Here is a 22500-nt window from a genome sequence, read left to right on the forward strand (position 1 = left end):
CATGTAGACTAGTGGCTCAAAAAAGTATTGCAGATCATAATTGCTTATTTGTGAAATTTGAAAAATGTTAATAACAGTGAATATCAAATATAATTTAACCCCTCAAAAAAGTTTAAAATAGTGCTAAAAGGCAAATTTTTCCTTATATGTACATATGAATTCATACTGAATTAAGATGGAAATGTATATTTGTGTCCATCAGCTCATAATCTTATGCTGATTTTAGGCATCTGTGCTGTAAATCATCCAGTTAGCTATGATGTGGCACATACATTATGCAGGTTATATATATTGTATGTAACTTATTTTGCCACACAATATATTGAGTTTTCCTTTGACTAAAATGACGAGACTTTTAGTCGACTAAAACTTGACTAACAAAAAAAGACTGAAACTAACAAGGACATTTGGCTCAAGACTAAAAATAGGTGACAAAATTAACACTATTAGCCGTTTACATGTGGTCTATATAGGGTATATCTTAATGCAGAAGTGTATCTTATATATTAAAGTAATATATGTTGAGGTATTACAGGTAATGTTTGCTCTTTATTTTATTAATGACTGCATAATTAAACAATGATAACTAAATAATTCAACGCAATGTTTACTAAATGGAGAAATACCTCCAAGGCTACAAGGCATTATTTTGATTTAATTTGTTAGTATGCAATCCAAATATCTTACATATTGTGCCTTTGAGTAAAGGAGTGTTCAAAAACATAAATGGGTGTAATATTACGAACACAAAATAAACAATAATATATTATATTTTACTATTATACATATTCCTCTAGAGTAGATCAGCTGTTCTGTGTGTGAATATATAGTAAAGTGTAATTTATTCCTGTGATTTATCATCATTACGACAGTCTTCAGTGTCACATGACCCTTCACTAATCATTCTCATATGAGGATCTGATGATCAACACACATTTATGATTATTATCAGTGTTTAAAACAGGATTATTTGACGGATATAAAGCTCAAAAGAACCGTGTTCATCTGAAATATAACCTTTTGTAACAACTTTAGATCAATTTAATGTGTCCCTGCTGAATAAAGGCATTAATTTCCTCATTTATATCCCTCTGGAATGGTTAAATGTGTGTTAAATGTGTGTGTGAACCCACATATGCAAACATTTCCCAAACTACAGACTGGAATTCAGTTCACAAAATGATGTCCGAGAATATTAAAATACTTTTTTTGCCCTTATTTGGGAGATGCTGCACATTGCCAGCCCTCCTTAAAAGGAAACAAGAAAGCCAGTCGGTGAGGTATTTATGTCACATGACCGCTCAACAGCCTCATTGGCTACAAAGTGGCACAATTCCCATAAACCCAAATTAAACCAGAGCAGAGATCGTTCTGTTTTCAGTATGAATTCTTCAGCTCATCTATGATCCGCCTGCTCGTCTAAATGAGAAGTGCGTCAGAGATGCTCTGACCTCAAAAGGTCAATAAAAAAACAGCACAGGGTTTTTAAGAGACCTTTTTAAGAGCAATTAAAGAAAATGTAAGGAATAAATTGAAGGGAACATTGACGTGTTAAAGGGATAGTTCACCCAAAAATGAAAATTAGCCCATGATTTACTCTCAAGTCATCCGAGGTGTGTCTGACATTCTTCTCTCAGGCGAATAAAATCTGAGTTATATTACAAAAGTCCAGGCTAATCCAAGCTTTAGAATTTGATTCATAGTTGCTCTGTTTTTGAAGTCCATAAAAAGTGCATCTGTCCGTCATATAACTGCTCCACACGGCTCTGGGGTGTTAATAAGTTTACTTGATAAAGTTTTAAATATGGATATTTTTCTTACACAAACGCATTGATTCACTTCAGAAGGCCTTTATTAACACCCCAGACACCCCTTTATTAACACCCCATAACGCTCTGAAGCTTCAGAGCATTATGAATCAGTGAGTCGATTCAGCGGTTCAGAGCATTATGAATCAGTGAGTCGATTCATGATTCGGATCGTGTGTCAAACCGCCAAACTGATGAAATTTGGCGATCCAAACCGCTGAATCGACTCACTGATTCATAACGCTCTGAAGCTTCATGATGCTGTGTTTTGAAATCGTCATCACTATATAAGTCGTTATTTAGGGTTTTTTTGTGCACAGAAACTATTCTCGTCTTCATAAAGTTATTGTAGAGCCGCTGTAGTGAGATGGACTTTGTAACTTTAGTCTTTAGTGTCTTTTAAGGGTCTTGAGAGTGTAAAGTTGAGCCAATGGAGGCCTTTCAGAGCATCAGATTTACACTAAAATATCTTCATTTGTGTCTGAAGATGAACGGAGGTCTGACGGGTGTCCAACCACATGAGGCTCAGTCATTAATGACACAATTTACATTTTTGGCTGAACTAACCCTTTAAGGCTCATGTGGTTTCTCACCTTCTCTCCGGGCTGAACACGGACTCCCGTGTCTCTGGACTGCGCAGGCGGCTGCGCTTCTCCGGCTTGCGCGGCTCTGCTTCTGCCCGGCGGGCCGTGGCGCGGTGTGCGCGGCCCAGTGGGTCGGCCGGGTGGCTGTCGGTGCTGGTGACGGTGCTCCCGCTGGCATCCGAGTCCAGGGAGCTCATGGAGCCGCTGATGTGTGAGCCGTTGGAGAGCAGGCTGCTGCCCGAGGGGAAGGGGTCGCTGGGGGCCGGGGACGGGCACCGAGGGACGCCGCCCATCTCTCCGCTGGTGCGGCTGGAGCAGCTGCCCGTGGGCGACAGCGGGTCGAGAGAGGGCTGGGGCACCGGAGAGGGGAAGGAGAGCCCGCTCCGCTCCACCTCATCTCCATTCACTGAGCTCTGATCAGAACACCGGCTCACCGCTGAGCCCTCGCCTGTACAGCACAGGGGAAATCACTGGTTCATGAGCTCAGGTGTGTGTGTGTGTGTGTGTGGGTGTGTGTGTGTGTGTGTGTGTGTGTGTGGGTGTGTGTGTGTGTGTGTGTGTGTGTGTGGGTGTGTGTGTGTGTGTGTGTGTGTGTGTTCTCCTGCACCTGCAGAGGGCACTGGTGAGCCGAGCGGTGGCATTTCGCTGGCGGCCCATGCCTGGGAAGCGTCCGCCTCTCTGCTCTGCAGCTCCTCCTGCCAGATGATGGAGCTGGAGTCCGGCATCTTCTCCGCTTCAGGGATGCCCGAGCCGGTCACAGCCACCTTCGCTGGGCCTGGTTCCTGCAATCAAACACACACACACACACACACACACACACTCGCTTCACTACTCCACTGCTTACATTTACAGTCACCATCAAAACGGACAACTCTTAAATCCATATTCCCTGGTCATCTTGAGTCAGAATAACTTCATCTCTTCTCTGATGACGAGGGCGGGGCCACCTGTCACTCACATGAGATCCACCAATAGCAAACCACCACCATCCAATCAATTCCCCACTGACACAATCAAGCCCCGCCCCTACATTTGTTCTTGTTTGAGAAGTGCTTCACTCCATTATTATCGTTTCATTTTTAATAAACTATAAAGTTTTAAAATGGAAAATCCAGAAAATTTCCAATTTAATTAAAGTTTAATAAAATATTTTGTAATTTACATTTACGCTAATTGCTAATTTAAATAATAATAGGTTGTTAAAACATTCATTTGTTAGGATTGTCACACAAAATCAATGTTTAAAATTGAAACACTTCTGTTGTGCAGCACTTTGTCAAAAATGAAAGGACTTTTTAAAAGATTTACTACATTTTTCAAGTTTTATGCATTGATTTATTGTATTTGTTTTTGTTTGTATGGGGGATGAAACCTGCTAAACCAATAAATAAATGTGAAAATAAATACATAAATCCACATATTCCTGCATAAATGCATTTATTAATTAAATGTGTAAGGAGATAAATAATTAAATCATTGTTGGGGGAAATTTTAAAAAGTTAAAGGATTTTTCCCCTCTTTTAACTGTTTATAATTTTTTTTATGTTGCTCTGTATTTATTTGGCACAATATGGTAATGAGGAGGTGTCAATCATACATCAGAAGGTGGTCTCTATGCCACCATTGGCTGATAACTGTCGACGCCCCCTCATTAGCATAAATACAGAGCTACATTCAAAAATGAATAAACGGTTCAAAAGGAAAAAAAGTCAACTTTTAGTTTAGCATTAACTTTAACTTTTTTTATTTCCCCAAACAATTGTTTTATTTATTAAATTATTCATCTCCAAACGCTTTAATTATTTATTTATGCAGGAATATGTGGATTTACGTATTTATTTGCACATCTAATATTTATACATTTATGTAGAATTTTGTGGGTTTATTTATTTGCATATTATTTATTGTTTTTATAGATTTCATCCTCCATATTTAAAAAAATAAAACTATCAAATCATAAAAGAATTTAAAAAAATACGACAGACAGAATTTCCGGAAAAATAATTTCACTTTTTAACAAATTATTAAAGTTTAATTAATTCTATTGATTATACATACCTTTAAACTAGGGCTGTCAAAAGATTAATCGCGATTAATCGCATCCAGAATAAAAGTTTGTGTTTATATAATATATGTGTGTGTACTCTGTTAATTATTATTTATATATAAATACACACACAAGCATGTATATATTTAAGAAAAAAATATTATTTTTATATATAAAACATTTATATTTATATATATTATAGATTATACAGTATATACATGCAAATATTTCTTAAATATATACATGAATGTGTGTGTATTTATATATAAATAATAATTAACAGAGTACACACACATATATTATGTAAACACAAACTTTTATTTTGGATGCGATTAATCGCGATTAATCTTTTGACAGCCCTACTATAAACTTTAACTCAAGCCCAGAAAAATGAAAACCAAAAATTTCTGAAGGGCCATACTATGCTTGAAAATGTAATCAATTATAATTACATTTTATTGATTATATTGATTAGACATACGTTTTTGATTATATCGAGTCCAGAAAAATAAAATTTCATAGAGCCATATTATTCTTGAAAATGTAATAAATATTGATTTTTGATTATTAAAAAAAGATGCCTAATCAGAATCATTAAAACATTAAAGCGAGTGAATGATTTTCCGCACCTGTGAGGTGGCCGGCTCCACTTTGCGCTTCTTCTTCTGGTTCTGCTTGTTGGTTCTGGGATAGACCACGAGCTGTTCGGTCCACCTGGAGAGAGACAGAAGAGGTCAGGCTCTGGAGTCCAGTGGGCGGGGGGGCATTGGTCAGAACACACTCACCCGTTGATAGGGTTGGGTACCGAAACCGTACTTATATAACCGGTATGTACCGGACCGAATCAGAACACAGATTTCAGTTCCTCATTTCGGTGCCAAAATTCAAACGTGCTTTCGCGCTTTGGCTGAGCCAGAGACAGACGCTCAGCGCTGGTCACATCACAACTCATGAAAACTATTCCGTGTTTTCAACCACATCTCATGACAACTATTCCGTGTTTTCAACCACATCTCATGACAACTATTCCGTGTTTTCAAACACATCTCATGACAACTATTCCGTGTTTTCAACCACATCTCATGAAAACTATTCCGTGTTTTCAACCACATCTCATGACAACTATTCAGTGTTTTCAACCACATCTCATGACAACTATTCCGTGTTTTCAACCACATCTCATGACAACTATTCCGTGTTTTCAACCACATCTCATGACAACTATTCCGTGTTTTCAACCACATCTCATGAAAACTATTCCGTGTTTTCAACCACATCTCATGACAACTATTCCGTGTTTTCAACCACATCTCATGACAACTATTCCGTGTTTTCAACCACATCTCATGACAACTATTCCGTGTTTTCAACCACATCTCATGACAACTATTCCGTGTTTTCAACCACATCTCATGACAACTATTCCGTGTTTTCAACCACATCTCATGACAACTATTCCGTGTTTTCAACCACATCTCATGACAACTATTCCGTGTTTTCAACCACATCTCATGACAACTATTCAGTGTTTTCAACCACATCTCATGACAACTATTCCGTGTTTTCAACCACATCTCATGACAACTATTCCGTGTTTTCAAACACATCTCATGACAACTATTCCGTGTTTTCAACCACATCTCATGACAACTATTCCGTGTTTTCAACCACATCTCATGACAACTATTCCGTGTTTTCAACCACATCTCATGACAACTATTCCGTGTTTTCAACCACATCTCATGACAACTATTCCGTGTTTTCAACCACATCTCATGACAACTATTCAGTGTTTTCAACCACATCTCATGACAACTATTCCGTGTTTTCAACCACATCATGTTTATTTCAGGTTTCAGGCATTTAAATGCTCATAAGTACTAGCAAAAAACACACACTGATGTCTATGGAAGCGGCAATGACAGTCCTTTCAGACAGTTATAATTTGACTAACGTTGTGTTTTATTCACATCAGATACATGCACATTATATAGTAACTATAAAGTTTACTCTATTCTTCTTCCAGTTCACTGGTCACTTACTTTCATGTATTTCGTGAGACGAGAATGAACTCAAGTGTTGTAAATCCGACAGATCCGATTCTGAGGCGCAAACTAACATGGCACCGCCCATTGCGCTTTATAGATCAACTAACACACATTCACTCACACATTTGAACATCAGATAGTTCGTGACACAGTTAAGAAGTTTGTGAATATTTTGAATAAAAAGAAAAAACGAAATAAACCCGATACAGCTGAGCTGTCAGCGCTATTGCGCCTGCTGTGTGTCATGTGAGAAACACGTGTCGCCATGGAAACATTAAGGCCATGCGTTCTAAAATATTTAGCCAGAGAATATGATCATATTTCAAAATAAAGCTGAAGCTGGTTTGTAGCAGAGCAAGAATACAGACGACTGCTGTTATTACTGTAACTGTTATTTAGAGTTATATTAGGCCTGTCGTAGTTGGGTTAGGTGGCTTAGGTTTTACTGTGAATTTATAAATAAGTCAATAATAATTTGTAAATAAGTAAATTGTGTTTTGTATTTATTTATATTCATACATTTAAGTATACATTAAACTTTTAATAAATGGTTCAATTTAAATAAAAAATAAATAAATAAAAAGTCTTTAATGTCATCCACCTCGTTTTGTGGCCCTTTTTTTTTTATAAAAAGTATTGGTTTAGGCACCGGTACCGTTTTAAAAGTATCGGTTTGGCACCGGAATCGAAAAAAACCCAAACGAAACCCAACCCTAGTCAGAACACACTGACCCGTTGATGATCTCCTTGTTGTCTCCTCTGATGTAGTACTCCTGCTCAGGGGTGATGATGCACAGGGCGTTCTTCTGCCCGGTCCTGGGCTCCGCATCGATGACCTCAGAGCACTGGTTCATGTTGACCGTCCCCTGGGGGAGCGTGCTGGGCTGGGGGAGACAACAGGATTTTATTTCAAATGGTACGATATCAAGATTTTGCTCATTTCGGTATATGCTGCTGTTCCGAAGTTCACCGCTAGGTGGCGGTGTGCTACCCAAACTGACGCGAAACCGGCAAATGTGGTGCCATAGAGGAACAAAATGAATACAGCAGTTGAATCTCACTCAACACGCACAAAAGGAGTTAATTAAGAAGATTAGACGTGTAATTTGGAATTACTTTGCTTATAAAACTGCTGAAGAACCATCAAACCTTGCCAAGCATCTGCCACTTGCCCATCCTGACTTGTACAAGAGATTAAGAGATCGACCGGTGTGCATAAATCAAACAATCTAATTTAGACATTTATTCAAATTGGCGAGGTTTAAAAAGACGTGGGCAGAGATTTCCGTCAGCTCCAGAAACGAAAGCATAAGTTTTGAATCGGAGCGCGCAGATGCTTTTATCGTGCATGTGCGATGTCTTTTGAAGCTAGAAGCAATTTGCTCATTTTGAGCGCTAGAGAAGGGTGTATTGCTGAAATTACTTTGCACAAGAAAGTTTCCAAATGACTGATTTGATAATCTTTGTTGATTAATTTAATAATAAACATTTGCATTAATTTCCCGCTTTATAAACCTCAAACCTGCGAGAGTGAGTAAAATGATGCGCAATATCCGCGCCAAAATTCAGACCCTGTATGGTATCGATTTAATATCGGTACTTCGGTATTAGATTGTTGTACCGCACCGAAGCCAAAATTGTGGTATCGAGCGTACACACTCGTCGCACGCTTCTGTACACACTCGGCCCGCGCTTCTGTGCACACTCGTCCCGCGCTTCTGTACACACTCGGCCCGCGCTTCTGTGCACACTCGTCCCGCGCTTCTGTACACACTCGTCCCGCGCTCCGATCCCAGCCGGAGTCTGTGATATATAGGGCTGTAATCAACCAAAGAAAATCTTGGTCGACTGAAGTCCTGAAATTTTCGACTAAAACTTGACAAAAAAAATGTTAAATTAATAAGCTGCACACTGTGCGCAGTACTTGGTAGCCTTGTTGTCTCCCTAAATTAATTATAAATAAACATAAAAAACTAGTAGGCTATTTGCAGAATATTAAATCGTTTTTGACCTGATTATTTTGCACTGAAATGAGTCTGACACACAAGTCTGTCGGCTCTGACAGCGCTGCATCACGTGCACCTGTGCAATATCATAGTACTATATTTTCGGAAGTCATAGGCTATGTTGTCAACTAGATATCATCACAAGAACTTTTGAGGAATATGCAACATAATTTAGACAATTGTTTTTGTCATATGTATTATAATAACTGACAGACGGTATAATTTCAGCCGCTCTGTGCAGCTCGAACAGGAGCTGAGCTCAACTCAGCGGCTGAGACACGAATAGACTATTAACTTAAAGCTTTTACTCTTAAACACAAAAGGCACGTCCACTTTAATAAAAAAGGAATATTTATTAAACAAGCCAGATCAAGAGCAGAAAAAACACTCACAATTAAAGAAATAATATACAAGAAAACTAGCCTTCTTCAATCTGTCTCTCTTCTCCAGTGGGTTGGGCTAATCCAAAATAAGTGGAAACAATGGGGGTGTTCTGAAGGCAGACTGTTACCTGTGAAACAGGGGTGCTCTCAAAACACCCCCATTAGCAATTAGTGCTTTCCACCTGATGAAATGATCGCGGCGCAGCAAAACTGATTAAATTAACGCAGCAAAACTAATGAAATGGACGCTGCAAAAAATCGACCAATCAGAATTTTGGTCGAGCCAGAACGTATCGACTAATAATCGACTAATCGACTGGGAGATTACAGCCCTAGTGATATATTCCTCAGATCAGCCAAGATCAGCCGTAATCGCCCACGCTTCAGGCCTGCCTTCATCAGCCCGAGCCAAACACGCCACACGCTTTTATTTACGCCGCTCACGCCACACGATAAACACTGAACTGTCCTTTATTCATCAAGGACACATTAAAATTATCAAAAATTACACCACAGGAATATGAATCCTACTTGTTGTGTGTGTGGGTGTGTGGGGTGGATGGATGGATAGACAGACAGATGGGTATGTGTGTGTGTGTGTGTGTGTGAGAGTGTGACCAGGGCCCTACAGAACGCTCAAACACACACTAAACCAGTGTTCAGTCAAAGAACTCCCAATCTGCTCTGGACTCGATCCCTCCAGTATCAGCTTTAATCTGCTCTCATGTGTACAGTGAAGAGTGTGTGTGAGAGAGATGCTTCTGGGGGAAGTAGAGTGAGTGTGTATGAGTGAGTGTGTGTGTGTGTGTGTGTGTGTGTGTGTGTGTGTGTGTGTGTGTGTGTGTGTGTGTGTGTGTGTGTGTGTGTGTGTGTGTGTGTGTGTGTGTGTGTGTGTGTGTGTGTGTGTGTGTGTGTGTGTGTGTGTGTGTGTGTGTGCTGTCAACTATAGATCTCTGAGAGAAACTCACTGAAACACTGAGTGCCTCAGGTGGTCCTCAGGCCCGTCTGGAGCAGGAAGTGAGGGATGAACTCTGACCTCTGCCCTGGCCGCTATCAGCCGCTCTGCAGACTCCAGATGTTAAACAGGTGCTCTGCTACTGACTCCTTCTATGGCCATCTTAAGTGATCTACTTTTGCTAAAAGCTGCCAGTAAACTCCAGGGAATGCCAAATATGGAAATTACAGCGTGTCACAGTTATAACCGTCTCACAGAGGGAAGAAAGACTCCTGGGTAATGAGACACACCAGCAGCGCTTCAACAACACACACACACACACCCGGCCATCCCACAGAAATCATGACGGAAGCCTAGATGGGTCAGATTATTAATCATTTCATATATCATCCAGAAGGGCATTGAAGAACATAATGCGAGTTCTACAGCGTCTTCAGATAAGAGAGGAACATATGAGGCAATGCATGGAGGAGAAAGAAAAACAGGAAGAGGACTGTCATCAGGGGGAATGAGGTCCTCATGCTGTGTGTGTGTGTGTGTGTGTGTGTGTGTGTGTGTGTGTGTGTGTGTGTGTGTGTGTGTGTGTGTGTGTGTGTGTGTGTGTGTGTGTGTGTGTGTGTGTGTGTGTGTGTGTGTGTGTGTGTGTGTGTGTGTGTGTGTGTGTGTGTGTGTGTGTGTGTGTGTGTGTGTGTGTGTGTGTGTGTGTGTGTGTGGTTTTCAAACTGGGGTCCGGGGTAGTGATGCACCGATCATGATTTTACATGGCCAATTCCGATACCGATTTCCGATTTTTTTTTTTTTACACAATAAAGTAATGAAAGTATACATGAACAAGATGTTTATGTGGTATTTAACCGGCTAAATTGGCTTTTGGCTAATGAAAACAAGTCCGCAATCTGAAATGAACGGGACATTGAATTGGAAATTAAAGGCTGAAAGGTGGAATTAAAGGCAACAACTGCATATTCTGCAATCCAGACAAAGATGTTCCTTAAATCAGCATTTGTTTTTAAATTCAGTGTAAAGAAAAAAAGTCTTTACCAGTGAACTTAAATAAAACCAAAGTATATAATGGTTCCAAAATGTTAAATCAAATAATGTTTAGTGCAACGAAAAAAAACTAAGATGCTACAGCAGGTGCTTTTTAAATCAAATTAAGTCAATGTCATTTTAAGGTAAAATAAAAGGTAACACTTTAGAATAATGGTCATTAGTTAATGTATTAACTAACATGAACTAACCATGAGCAGTACATCTGTTACTGTATTTGTTCATCTTTGTTAACGTTAGTTAATATAAATCCAGCTGTTCATGGTTTGTTCATGTTAGTTCACAGTGCATTAACTAATGTTAACAAGATTTTAATAATGCATTAGTAAATGTTGAAATGAACATTAACAAAGATTAATAAACGCTTTATAAGTGCAGTTCATTGTTAGTTAATGTTAACTAATGTAGTTAACTAGTGTTAACTAATGACCATTATTCTAAAGTGTTACCATATATAAATGATCATCCTCTAGGCTACAGAACTGATTTCTAAAGTGCAGCATGTTCTTCTTTAGGCTACAAAAAGAAGTATTTCGTTTTTTTCACAAGTTAGTCTGTTTCGTTCTCATCCGATCCAACACGTGAGAATCTGAGCTGAACAAGCGCTCACATCTACACTTGAGCAGGCGGAGAGGTGAGCTCGCGCAACTTCAGCTCGCGCAGGAAAGCGGCTCTTCATTCCCTTCAGCGTGTCTCGTCTCTTCCCTCAGTTCTCCAGGTTCCGTTTGTAACACACAAGTGACATGTTCGCGAATGATTGCGATATAGGCGTATGTGCACGCAGGCGCACTTCCTGATAAATCGGCAGAAAAATACAAAGAAACCGGCCGGTTGCCGATCGCGCGCTAGAAGCAAAGACCTGCGGAGCCACCAGGAAGTGATAGGGGGGGTCAAAGGTTTAGAGAAAAACGATGTAATAAAAAGTACAAATAAATAATAAAAGATTAATGTGGCGTTCACACCAGACGCGATTCACGCAAATAATTCACGTTAATCGCGCGAAGGTGGACGCGTGACATTCACTTCACAACAGACGTGATTCACGTCATGGGCGGAGCTTCTGCCAGCGGCTCGTCTCGTTGAGAAATGTCTGACATGGGCTGTGTTTACACGTCTTTTTTGTTAAAATCTACTGTTAATGTGTGACAAAACGTAGTTTTAAGACTTTTTCAGTCGATAATGTAGTAGTTTAAAGCTCAAATCAGTGGTTTATTTATATAAAGAGTGCCTATTTGAACATGTGATGTGGTGTTTTGGGAGTTGTGAGCTCCAGTGGATCAGCGGCGCTCATTAACCCGGTGAGATCAGCCTTTCCTCAGCCAGTTCTTCTGCCGCTGCTCTGATGTCTCTGTGGCGGCTCGAGCTATAATTCGTCTTGTAACGGCCGATCTTTGCTCTCATGGATCTATAATTTGTTCCCTGGCAAATCGTTTAGGCTGAGGGCAAAGAGAAGTTTCATTACTTTATATTTTTAGGCTATAACTGTACGTTGCAGTTGTAACGTTAGCCGACTAGCACTGACTTTGAATGTTTGACTGAATTATTTGCTTTATTTCATGTATAGCTTATTATACCTTTTACTTATACTTTTGTATTATCGATCAAACATAAACTTGCATTTAACAAAAAGAGACTGGGTTGTGTTTCATGTCATTTAATGTTATCACAGTGATAATCAAATTGTTTGAACCAGATATTAATATACAGATTTTCTCCTCATTGTTGTCACTACTAGAGCAAGCTCCTGATTGGTTAACGCGGCGCGAAATATCCGCCAAAGTTAAGATTTTTCAACTTGAGCGATTCGCGCAATTCCCGCGTCCTTCGCGCCGCCTCATTCGCGCGAATCGCGCCACAGAATGCCATTTCGCGTCTCTGCATTGACTTAACATGTAAATCACTCGCGCGAATCGCGTCCGGTGTGAACGCACCATTATGTCTAGTCCACACGGGTATTTTTATTTTATTCGTTTTTCCTCCGTTTTAAGAAACAATCGTGTCCACACAAGCACGGTTTTTTAAACAAATCTCTGTCCACATGAAAACGCAAAACCGCGCTATGATTGGCTGCCTGATTTCCACATGGGGCCCATCCACGGCACCGAAGCACTGAGGGATGCCATGGGCTCAGTGAAACCCTTCTACAAGTAGGGCTGGTCGATTAACCGAAAACTGACCCAAACCGAAATTTAGAACCGATGTAATTTTCCCATGTCAGTTATTCCGGTTTTCACGTGACTCCGCCCCGTCACATCAAGTGCAGTTTGCAGGCACATGGAAAGATGCAGGAGCAGTATCTGTAGGGCTGAAACGATTAGTCAATAAAACGTCGACAATAAAAAATTGTCAACAAATATCTGTGTTGTCGAGTAGTCGTTTGATCTCATGTGAGCTAATGTAAGGGCCTGTGATTTGACGCGCATGTTGGAGCACTTAAAGAGGAAACAACTAACGAACTAGCGGTAAATCTCTTCATTAGAGAATGCAATACTACTAATAATTGTAATAATATTAACAATAATAATATAATTACAGTAATGTGGTGATTTATTTCGCATAGAATAAAGTGTGATCAAGCTTGGAGTCAGGACTGTTTTTATTATTATAACACTATTAGGTATTAAAGTCTCATCATTCGCCTGTATTTTGTTCATATGCATGAAGACTTCCTAACAAGAGGCGATGTTACCTTTTCATATTGTTAATTAAAAGGTGAATGAGAATCTGTCAGCTCAATTGTCATGCAAGAGATTAATATTATGTCATTTTGTCTGCAATGTAATTTGCAGATTAATATTTGTACCATTCTTTGTGTCCTGAAGTAACTCTTTTTCTGTTGTGGGTCTGTTATTGTTTTACAAATGAAGCTCTTAATACTGCAGCCAAGAGATGTTTACAGTCAAACATCTATTTATTTATTTTATTTGTCTGTAATGCAGCTAATTTTTGTTTATTATTATTTATTTTTTCAATTGAAAGCGAACAGAATATTTAAACAATGCTTAGAGAGCATTTGTGTGTGATTTGAGTTGGCTCAAAGTTCATTAAAACAACCATTTCAAAAGCTGAAGTGATTTTCTTTTTTATATATTATAGTTAGAATATGTATAACTAATTGAAAAAGATGCATAATCGGGCAAAATCGACCGATTAGTCGTCGATGGCAATGACAATACTCGATGAGTTGTCGATTAATCGGTCTAATAATCGTTAGATTAATCGATTATTAAAATAATCGTTTGTTGTGAACCCGAACGGTTCTGAATGCAATCTTTAGCAGTTAACTTGTGGGCTTTATGCTCATAGTTTGGGCTCTGTCCTTTAATATTACAGTAATGTGTGAGTAAGTGCTCTCTATAGGACGGACACAATGTGTTCAGTAAACCAGTTTAATCAAAAGCTATATTTTATGTGTAGTTTTCTCTCCCCCGCCATACCGTCTGTTTTGTGTCCCGTTACACCCCTAGTTATTAACTTTAATCATAAAAAATAAAAAGATGCCAACATAACAGCCCATGATGGAAAGCTCAACAGTTTCACCTTTGTTGATAAGGGTGGATCAAAACACAAAAACAGCCAGATGGACAAGTTTTTAAGTTTTGGGTCACAACAAGGAAATCCATCCCATCTTCAGGAATAGCTCTTCTCATGTTATGCCCAGACGTGCTGTAAAAACACACCTATGCAAACCTTCCATCTCAGGAATACCTGAGGGCAATAAAACACCTGGAGATCCCACTCATGAAGAGCAGGAACACACAACCCCTGTAGAAATAGGTGTAGAGGCAGGAACGCGAATCTCAAAGCATATTTAACATTTCCATGTGGTTTTAGGGGGATAACGTCCTCATCACCCACAGTCCTCTGCAGTTTCTCCTAATAAGGGCATATTGGGGAGGAAATGCAATCCTGAGCGCAGACTCCACTTCCAGAACATCTCAGCCGGACAATTAAAATACTTCAAGAGCTGAACCACATCATGTTTATAAGAGTGAGGCTAGACACACACTCTCAGGTTATGGGATTAGAGAGAGTTCATGTGTTTTAAAGCGGCTATACTGGGACATGATTACATCATATTAACACTCATAACACTGAAGATCTCACTATATAGTGCTAAAACTGAAGGAAAGAAGAGGACGTTAAGACTAGGGGTCGACCGGAGTGTGTTTTCAGGGCTGATGCTGATCTTGTATACCGATAACTGCCCGATCAGGCATAACATTACGACCTAATAGGGCTGTCCCCGACCAATGATTTACACATTTAAATCAGAATTGACGAATCTTTCTATAGTCGACCGATAGTCGAATCATCTATATGTGTGTGTGAATGGGTTGGGACTGGGAGGGGCACGTCAGTCAGCATGAGGGTAAAACTATTATTATTTTCTTTTACACACTCCACACAGCAACAACTTTTAATAAAGCGACCAAAACTGCCTGTGGCTTTCTTATTTAGGTTTAAATAAAAGGTAATGTGGTGGATAAACGTTTTCTCGGAACATTTTACAGCCGCGATCGAAATACAGAACATCACACAAATATATAAAAGAACATTTTGATAAATAAACTGAAACAAAATACCTGCCTAGAGAGGAAAAGAACACACCGACTGCAGACAGGATTTGCATTTCACATTTTGCCAAATTAAATTAAATCGGCAAAATTGCTGTGCCGGCATGCTTTCAGTGCAGCGCAACATCGAGACAACGAAAAACAATAAAAAGCATTAATTTACAGAATTAAATTAGAACAGAATATACATTACTTCGAAAAAAAATAGATAAAAACGAAATCAAGTCACAGGGAGCATATTAAATGTGCAGGGGAACATGTGAAGACTTCAGATGCTAAAGCCTCTAAGTCCGTCCGACATCTTTCTTTAAAATAAGCATTTTTGACAGGTTTCTATGTATAGTTTCTACCCAAGTACCGGTACTTCTGAATGGGCTGAGGCTGGGATTTAGTGGGTTTGAAGTGAAAGTATTTTATGAACGTATATGCGGAGAACATTCACTCAGTGCATCTGAAGCATCTGAACTCTTCATACATATAAAAACACAAGCCACAGTTAAATTAAGTAACTCTGAGTGACCAATAAATAAAATACAAATAAATAAATTATTAAAACAACGAAAGTTTAGCCAGAATTGTGAAATTTCTCTTTTTAACTGCCGCAACAACAATAAACGCTAAACTGGCAGTTTTTTTAGCTAAACATGTTCACAGCTAATTAAAATTAGAAACGGCTGAAATGTTTGAAAACACTTTGAAAAAAATCCCTTCTTTCACTCTGTGTGCGTTTGAGTCTTTTCGAATTGTGTGCGGGGAAAACCAACTTGTTCTTAAACTTGCCCGTTTTAAGTGGAAAGCCATGTTTGTTGTTGATGAGTGCTAGGACATGAGCTGTTGGCACAACTTTTTTTGGATCATCTTTTACTATTTAAAAGTGCATCCACACTTTAGAGTTTCTTATTCCAGACATTAAGTATTCCCTGCCGCCAAGATGCGCCTCGTCTGTCACGGATCAAGGAAAGTGAAACTTAAATCTGTCACAGGGGTGGTTGGATTTATTCACACACATCCGTTAAAAATATTTATTGAACGCTTCTTTCTTTTCACGTTTTTTTTTCAGCATTATCATAATTAAAGGCTGTATATAACCGTACAAAACCAGTAGTTCTGTGTGAAATTAGACATTACGCACCCCCATATTGCCAAAATGGTATGATCCTCGTTTCATAACACCCGCGAAGATTCGACTGTGAGAATATTCGATTATTCGGGGTCACCCCTACGACCTAATATTGTGTTGACCCGTCGAGGCATAGGGTCATGTCACCAACATTTTACTCGATTGCGCGGCCATCTTGTATGTTTTCCGTGATGGAGGCAAAAGTAGTTCTTGGTTAGTTCCTTCATACACAGAGTGGATATCGAAAGGTGAAAAAAAGCCCCCATTTTAGGCGTTATAGTGTTGTTTCCTGACCACTACTGATAGTTTGGAAGAATAAGCCCAAATGGACTCGATTTCAAAGCCGCGATCGCCTGTTCCGTCAACGCAGAATGACGAGTGTTAAAGCCGTTTCACAAGGGAAAATCTTTACTATTTATTAGGGATGCAACAATACAGTTAGTCCACGGTTCAATACACACCTCGGTTTTTAACCACAGTTTTCGGTTCGGTTCGGTTTTTTGTCATTCTATTCTTAGGCGACAGGAACCGCAAGAGGTTAAGGAGAAAAAAGACTTTTATTGCAATACTCTTTCTTTATTTTACTTAAAATAATTTAAAAACCTTACTTAAACTTAAAACTTTACTTTAGATAAAACCTTGTACACATTCCTAGTGTATTGGATAATATAAAATAAATATATATAAAGATTTACACTGGCAGCTCAGAGCTGTATAGCAGCATTAAAGTATGAAATTGAATGAATGAATGTAAAAATAAAACACTACACAGACTTCACTATAAAATATACACTGATTCTTATTAAAGCTTCTGTATTAGTTCTTCAGTCAAGAGCAGTGAGGGATTTTCTCTTTGTCTTTTGTTGTTGTATTAACATTAAAGGGATATTTCACTCAAAACTGAAAATTCTGTCATCGAGAAATGAATACAGGTTATGAACAATATTAGCGTGAGTAAATAATGACATAATTTTAAAGGTGAACTGTCCCTTTAAGGACGGCGTGTTCACTATAGGCTGCGCTGCTGTCAATTTAAGACCTCCGTGCATCTAATATACAAACATACGCGATTTTACTTTGACTTTAGACATAACCGACTGTGTTTATGTGAACCTTGTGTGTATTTGACAGTATTAGTGCAGTAAGACGACTACTGAGTCCAGTAATCACGTGTTTGACAGGCGTTTAGTGCGCGCGCTCTGAAAAGCGCATGTTAAAACCGTGCACGCGAATGAACCGTCAAGGCTTTAAAACGCATGCAAATAATGAGCTTTGGTGATTGTGAATAACTCTAGTGTCCCGTGAGTATAACTCCACCACTAACCTGTGATGTGAATGTATGTCGTGTTGTTCAGTATTGGGATGGAGGAAAATGATAGAATTTGCAGAAAAATAATTAATTCAATGCAAAACCGGAAAACCGCAATTCACACGCACGTATTGAACCGTGAATGCCGTACCGAACGGTTCAATATTATATTGAGAATTGTGGCAATAGATAATTGTGTCGCTTTTCAGAGCGCGCGCACTAAACGCCTGTCAAACACATGCGATAACTGGACTCAGTAGTCGTCTCACTGCGCTAATACTGTGCTAATCGCATGCATGTCTGTATATTAGATGCACGGAGGTCTTTAATTGACAGCGGCGCAGCCTATAGTGAACACGCCGTCCTTAAAGGGACAGTTCACCTCTAAAATGATGTCATTATTTACTCACAATAATATTGTTCCAAACCTGTATTCATTTCTCGATGACAGAATTTTCAGTTTTGAGTGAAATATCCCTTTAATGTTAATACAACAGCAAAAGACAAAGAGAAAATCACTCACTGCTCTTGACTGAAGAACTAATACAGCAGCTTTAATAAGAATCAGTGTATATTTTATAGTGAAGTCTGTGAAGTGTTTTATTTTTACATTCATTCATTCAATTTCATACTTTAATGCTGCTGTACAGCTCTGAGCTGCCAGTGTAAATCTTTATATATATTTATTTTATATTATCCTATACACTAGGAATGTGTACAAGGTTTTATCTAAAGTAAAGTTTAAAGTTTAAGTAAGGTTTTTAAATTATTTTAAGTAAAATAAAGAAAGAGTATTGCAACAAAAAAATAGTCTTTTTTCTCTTTAACCTCTTTCTGTTCCTAAACAAAAAATGTATGTGACAAGCCATCAGAACCGAACCGAACCGAAAACCGTGGTTAAAAACCGAGGTGTGTGTTGAACCGTGAACTAACTGTAGTGTTGCATCCCTAGTGTATATTATGTACAGACTGTATTATATATACAGTACCCGTCCAAAGTTTCGACATCAATGGGAAAGAGTGTCCAAACTAATACACACAAAGAATATCGGACGATATATCGATATCAGACTTTCTTTACTCCCTAATATCGGCCCCCAGAAATAAAATGGACCCTTCGGAGTACAGCCCGACCGATGTGGGTTTCTGGGGGCCGATATTAGGGAGAATCAACCCCAGAAACCCAAGCATTTCCTGAACTCCGGCACAGATGAAAACACCATGAGGACAGGAGGACTGCGGCAGAACAATGGCAGGAAACTCTCTAGTGCCCTGAACTAGCTCTGATTGTCCTCACCACTCACTGGAAATAAAAACATCTCGGCCATCAATGCTGTGACTCCGGGAGTTTTACACACACACACACACACACACACACACACACACACACACACACACCGTAATCTCCCGCTCATTTGCTCACCCATGCCACAGTCCTGTCAAACCCCTGGCCCACTGACCCTCCTCTGGGGCGACTGTGGCTCACGGATGGGGCTTTTAATTGGAGGGCATTTGGTGTTTGTTTCATTTGAAGAACATGAATATAATCTCTGATCAGAAGAGCGGACATCTTACCGATTCATCCAGTGCGAAGCGCAGGCAGCCGTGCTCATACAGGACGAAGAACCGCCGCTGCCATTTCTGCGGGAAAGGAGAGATAATTAAACACCACTCAAACACACGTCATGTGACACACAAACACAACAAATATACAAACTACAATATCTTAACACTAAATAACAGTTACGGCACTAATAACAGTCGGCATTCTGGGTCATTCATTTTGACTTTAAATCCAATTTTTTTTTTCCTTAAGTCCTAATTTCAACTGTTTATCTCACAATGACTCAGCATGTCGTATTTTTGACTTTTTATCAATAATGAGGACTTTTAAAATAATATTTTTTACTTTTTATCTTATAATTATGACTTTTAAAATAATATTTTTGACTTTTTATCTTATAATTATGACTCAGCATGTCGTATTTTTGACTTTTTAATCTTATAATTATGACTTTTAAAATAATATTTTTGACTTTTTATCTTATAATTATGACTCAGCATGTCGTATTTTTGACTTTTTATCAATAATGAGGACTTTTAAAATAATATTTTTGACTTTTTATCTTATAATTATGACTTTTAAAATCATATTTTTGACTTCTTATCTAATAATGAGGACTTTTTAAATGATATTTTCAACATTTTAGATTATAATTATGACTTAGCATGTCATATTTTTGACTTTATCTCACTATTATGACTTTTAAAATCATATTTTCAACATTTTATCTTATAATTATGCCTTTTAAAATCATGTTTTTGACTTTTTATCTAATAATGAGGACTCAGCATGTCGTATTTTTGACTTTTTATCAATAATGAGGACTTTTAAAATCATATTTTCAACATTTAATCTTATGATTATGACTTAAAATCACATTTTTTTGACTTTTTATCTTATAATTATGACTCAGCATGTCGTATTTTTGACTTTTTATCAATAATGAGGACTTTTAAAATCATATTTACGGCTTTTTGTCTCACTATTATTACTTTTAAAATCATATTTTCAACATTTTCTCTTATAATTATGACTTAGCATGTCATATTTTCGACTTTATCCCACTATTAGGACTTTTAAAATCATATTTTTGACTTTTTAGCTAATAATGAGGACTTTTTAAATTATATTTTCAACATTTTACATTATAATTATGACTTAGCATGTCGTATTTTTGACTTTATCTCACTATTATGACTTAAAATCATATTCTTGACTTTTTATCTAATAATGAGGACTTTTAAAATCATATTTTCAACATTTTCTCTCATAATTATGACTTAGCATGTCAAAAAATTCAACTATATCTCACTATTATGACCTTTAAAACTTTTAATGAGGACTTTTTAAATCATATTTTCAACATTTTTTCTTATAATTATGACTTAGCATGTCATATTTTTTACTTTTTATCTAATAATGAGGACATTTTAAATCATATTTTCAATATTTTATCTTATAACTATTACTTAGCATGACGTATTTTTGACTTTATCTCACAATTACGAAAGAAATGGTATTCGGACCAACCCTACAATCAACAATTAATTTTGAACTCTTTGCCCTCTGTGTGAAATTAAAGCGCACAATTGACAGTCGAGTTTTGAGTTACTTTGAATCCTAAACTCTCATCATACTAAAGTTAACACCGTATCCTGATCACCTGTGTGACGCACCAAACCAGTTTTATTTGTGTACCACAAACACACGCCAACTTCCCCCATAAGCCCCGTCCCATCTCTTACTCTGGATCTCTGCATGGGATTGTCGAAATCCGTCCCCTCTGGAGCCAAACACAGCCATCCTCCATAGATCGGCTTGGCCTGCAACAAAACCCAAACACAGCATTAAACCTTCAGTCAACAGCGGCTGGAGTCATGTGTGCGGGAGCATTCTGTGGTTTGATTGAGCTAATGCTATCGTTTCTCTGGAAAAATACAGATTTCACATCAATTTGAACATCTAGCAAAAGCCCTGAGCCCGTCAGATGGAGATCCGCAGGTGTGAGACAGGTCAAGGCAAGTTTACGCCGCTTCTCCTCAGAGCAGATGTCTTGCCTCACAGGTTAAAAATGCGTCTCACCTGCCATCAGAAATGCCAGCTCATCTTATTCACACACATTTATGATCTTGTCTCCTCACTCAATACAACGCCATGACCTGAAATCTCTGAATTGGACATATTCTTCATCTTCACATCCAAAGAACTGCCTGTTGTTGTTTTGGCGTCTCCTACAACAGGTGTACATGCTTTCAAGGTCAAAAAACACTTTAAAGGGGCGGGGCTAAAGATTTTTTTCCTGCATTCTGCCTTATTGACACTGATCAAGAGTTCATTCTCATGACAAACATGGACAACATTTCAAAATGTCAGTATTTCTGTGCCAAATACACTCCTTCAGGATTAGAACAAGTTTCAGAACGCTTTTTCCGAGTATGGCCCTGTATGACATCATAAAGGGGGGAACTCCTAATATGGGCAGTTCTCCAGGATGAGCACACACACACACACACTCACACAATCTCACACACACACACACTCGCACACACACACACACACACACACACAGAGCGAGAGCAAGAGCGCGTCCATCATCGTCAGGTTACGGGAGCCGGCGTTGTGTTTTTAGACACAAGATCAACAATGTCACTAAAGAAGCGTGTGTGTGTGTGTGTGTGTGTGTGTGTGTGTGTGTGTGTGTGTGTGTGTGTGTGTGTGTGTGTGTGTGTGTGCGCGAGTGTGTGTGTATGTGTGTGCGAGTGTGTGTGTGTGTGTGGGAGTGTGCGAGTGAGTGAGTGAGTGAGTGAGTGTGTGTGTGTTTGTGCGAGAGTGTGTGAGTGAGTGACTGAGTGAGTGTGTGTGAGAGTGTGTGAGTGAGTGAGTGTGTGTGTGTGAGTGAGTGAGTGAGTGAGTGAGTGAGTGTGAGAGTGTGTTTGTGCGAGAGTGTGTGAGTGAGTGAGTGAGTGAGTGAGTGAGTGAGTGAGTGAGTGAGTGTGTGTGTGTGTGTGTGTGTGTGTGTGTGTGTGTGTGTGTGTGTGTGTGTGTGTGT

At 38.7% G+C, this 22500-nt stretch overlaps 1 protein-coding gene across 6 annotated transcripts in view; it reads right to left on the reverse strand.

Moving 5' to 3' along the window:
* LOC307143689 (myosin phosphatase Rho interacting protein) overlaps positions 1-22500 on the reverse strand; it is an 87874-nt gene that overhangs the window by 54263 nt on the left and 11111 nt on the right. For all 6 annotated transcript variants that reach the window (XM_079845435.1, XM_079845436.1, XM_079845432.1 and 3 more), the window contains exons 2-7: positions 21197-21274; positions 19463-19528; positions 7220-7371; positions 5069-5153; positions 3000-3174; positions 2402-2840 (exon numbers count right to left, since the gene is read on the reverse strand). In XM_079845435.1, the coding sequence (XP_079701561.1) occupies positions 2402-2840; positions 3000-3174; positions 5069-5153; positions 7220-7371; positions 19463-19528; positions 21197-21274 (995 nt within the window). The remainder of the gene's footprint in view (positions 1-2401; positions 2841-2999; positions 3175-5068; positions 5154-7219; positions 7372-19462; positions 19529-21196; positions 21275-22500) is intronic.

Source organism: Gobio gobio (assembly GCF_949357685.1).
Source record: "Gobio gobio genome assembly, chromosome: 20".
Lineage (NCBI taxonomy): Eukaryota > Metazoa > Chordata > Actinopteri > Cypriniformes > Gobionidae > Gobio > Gobio gobio.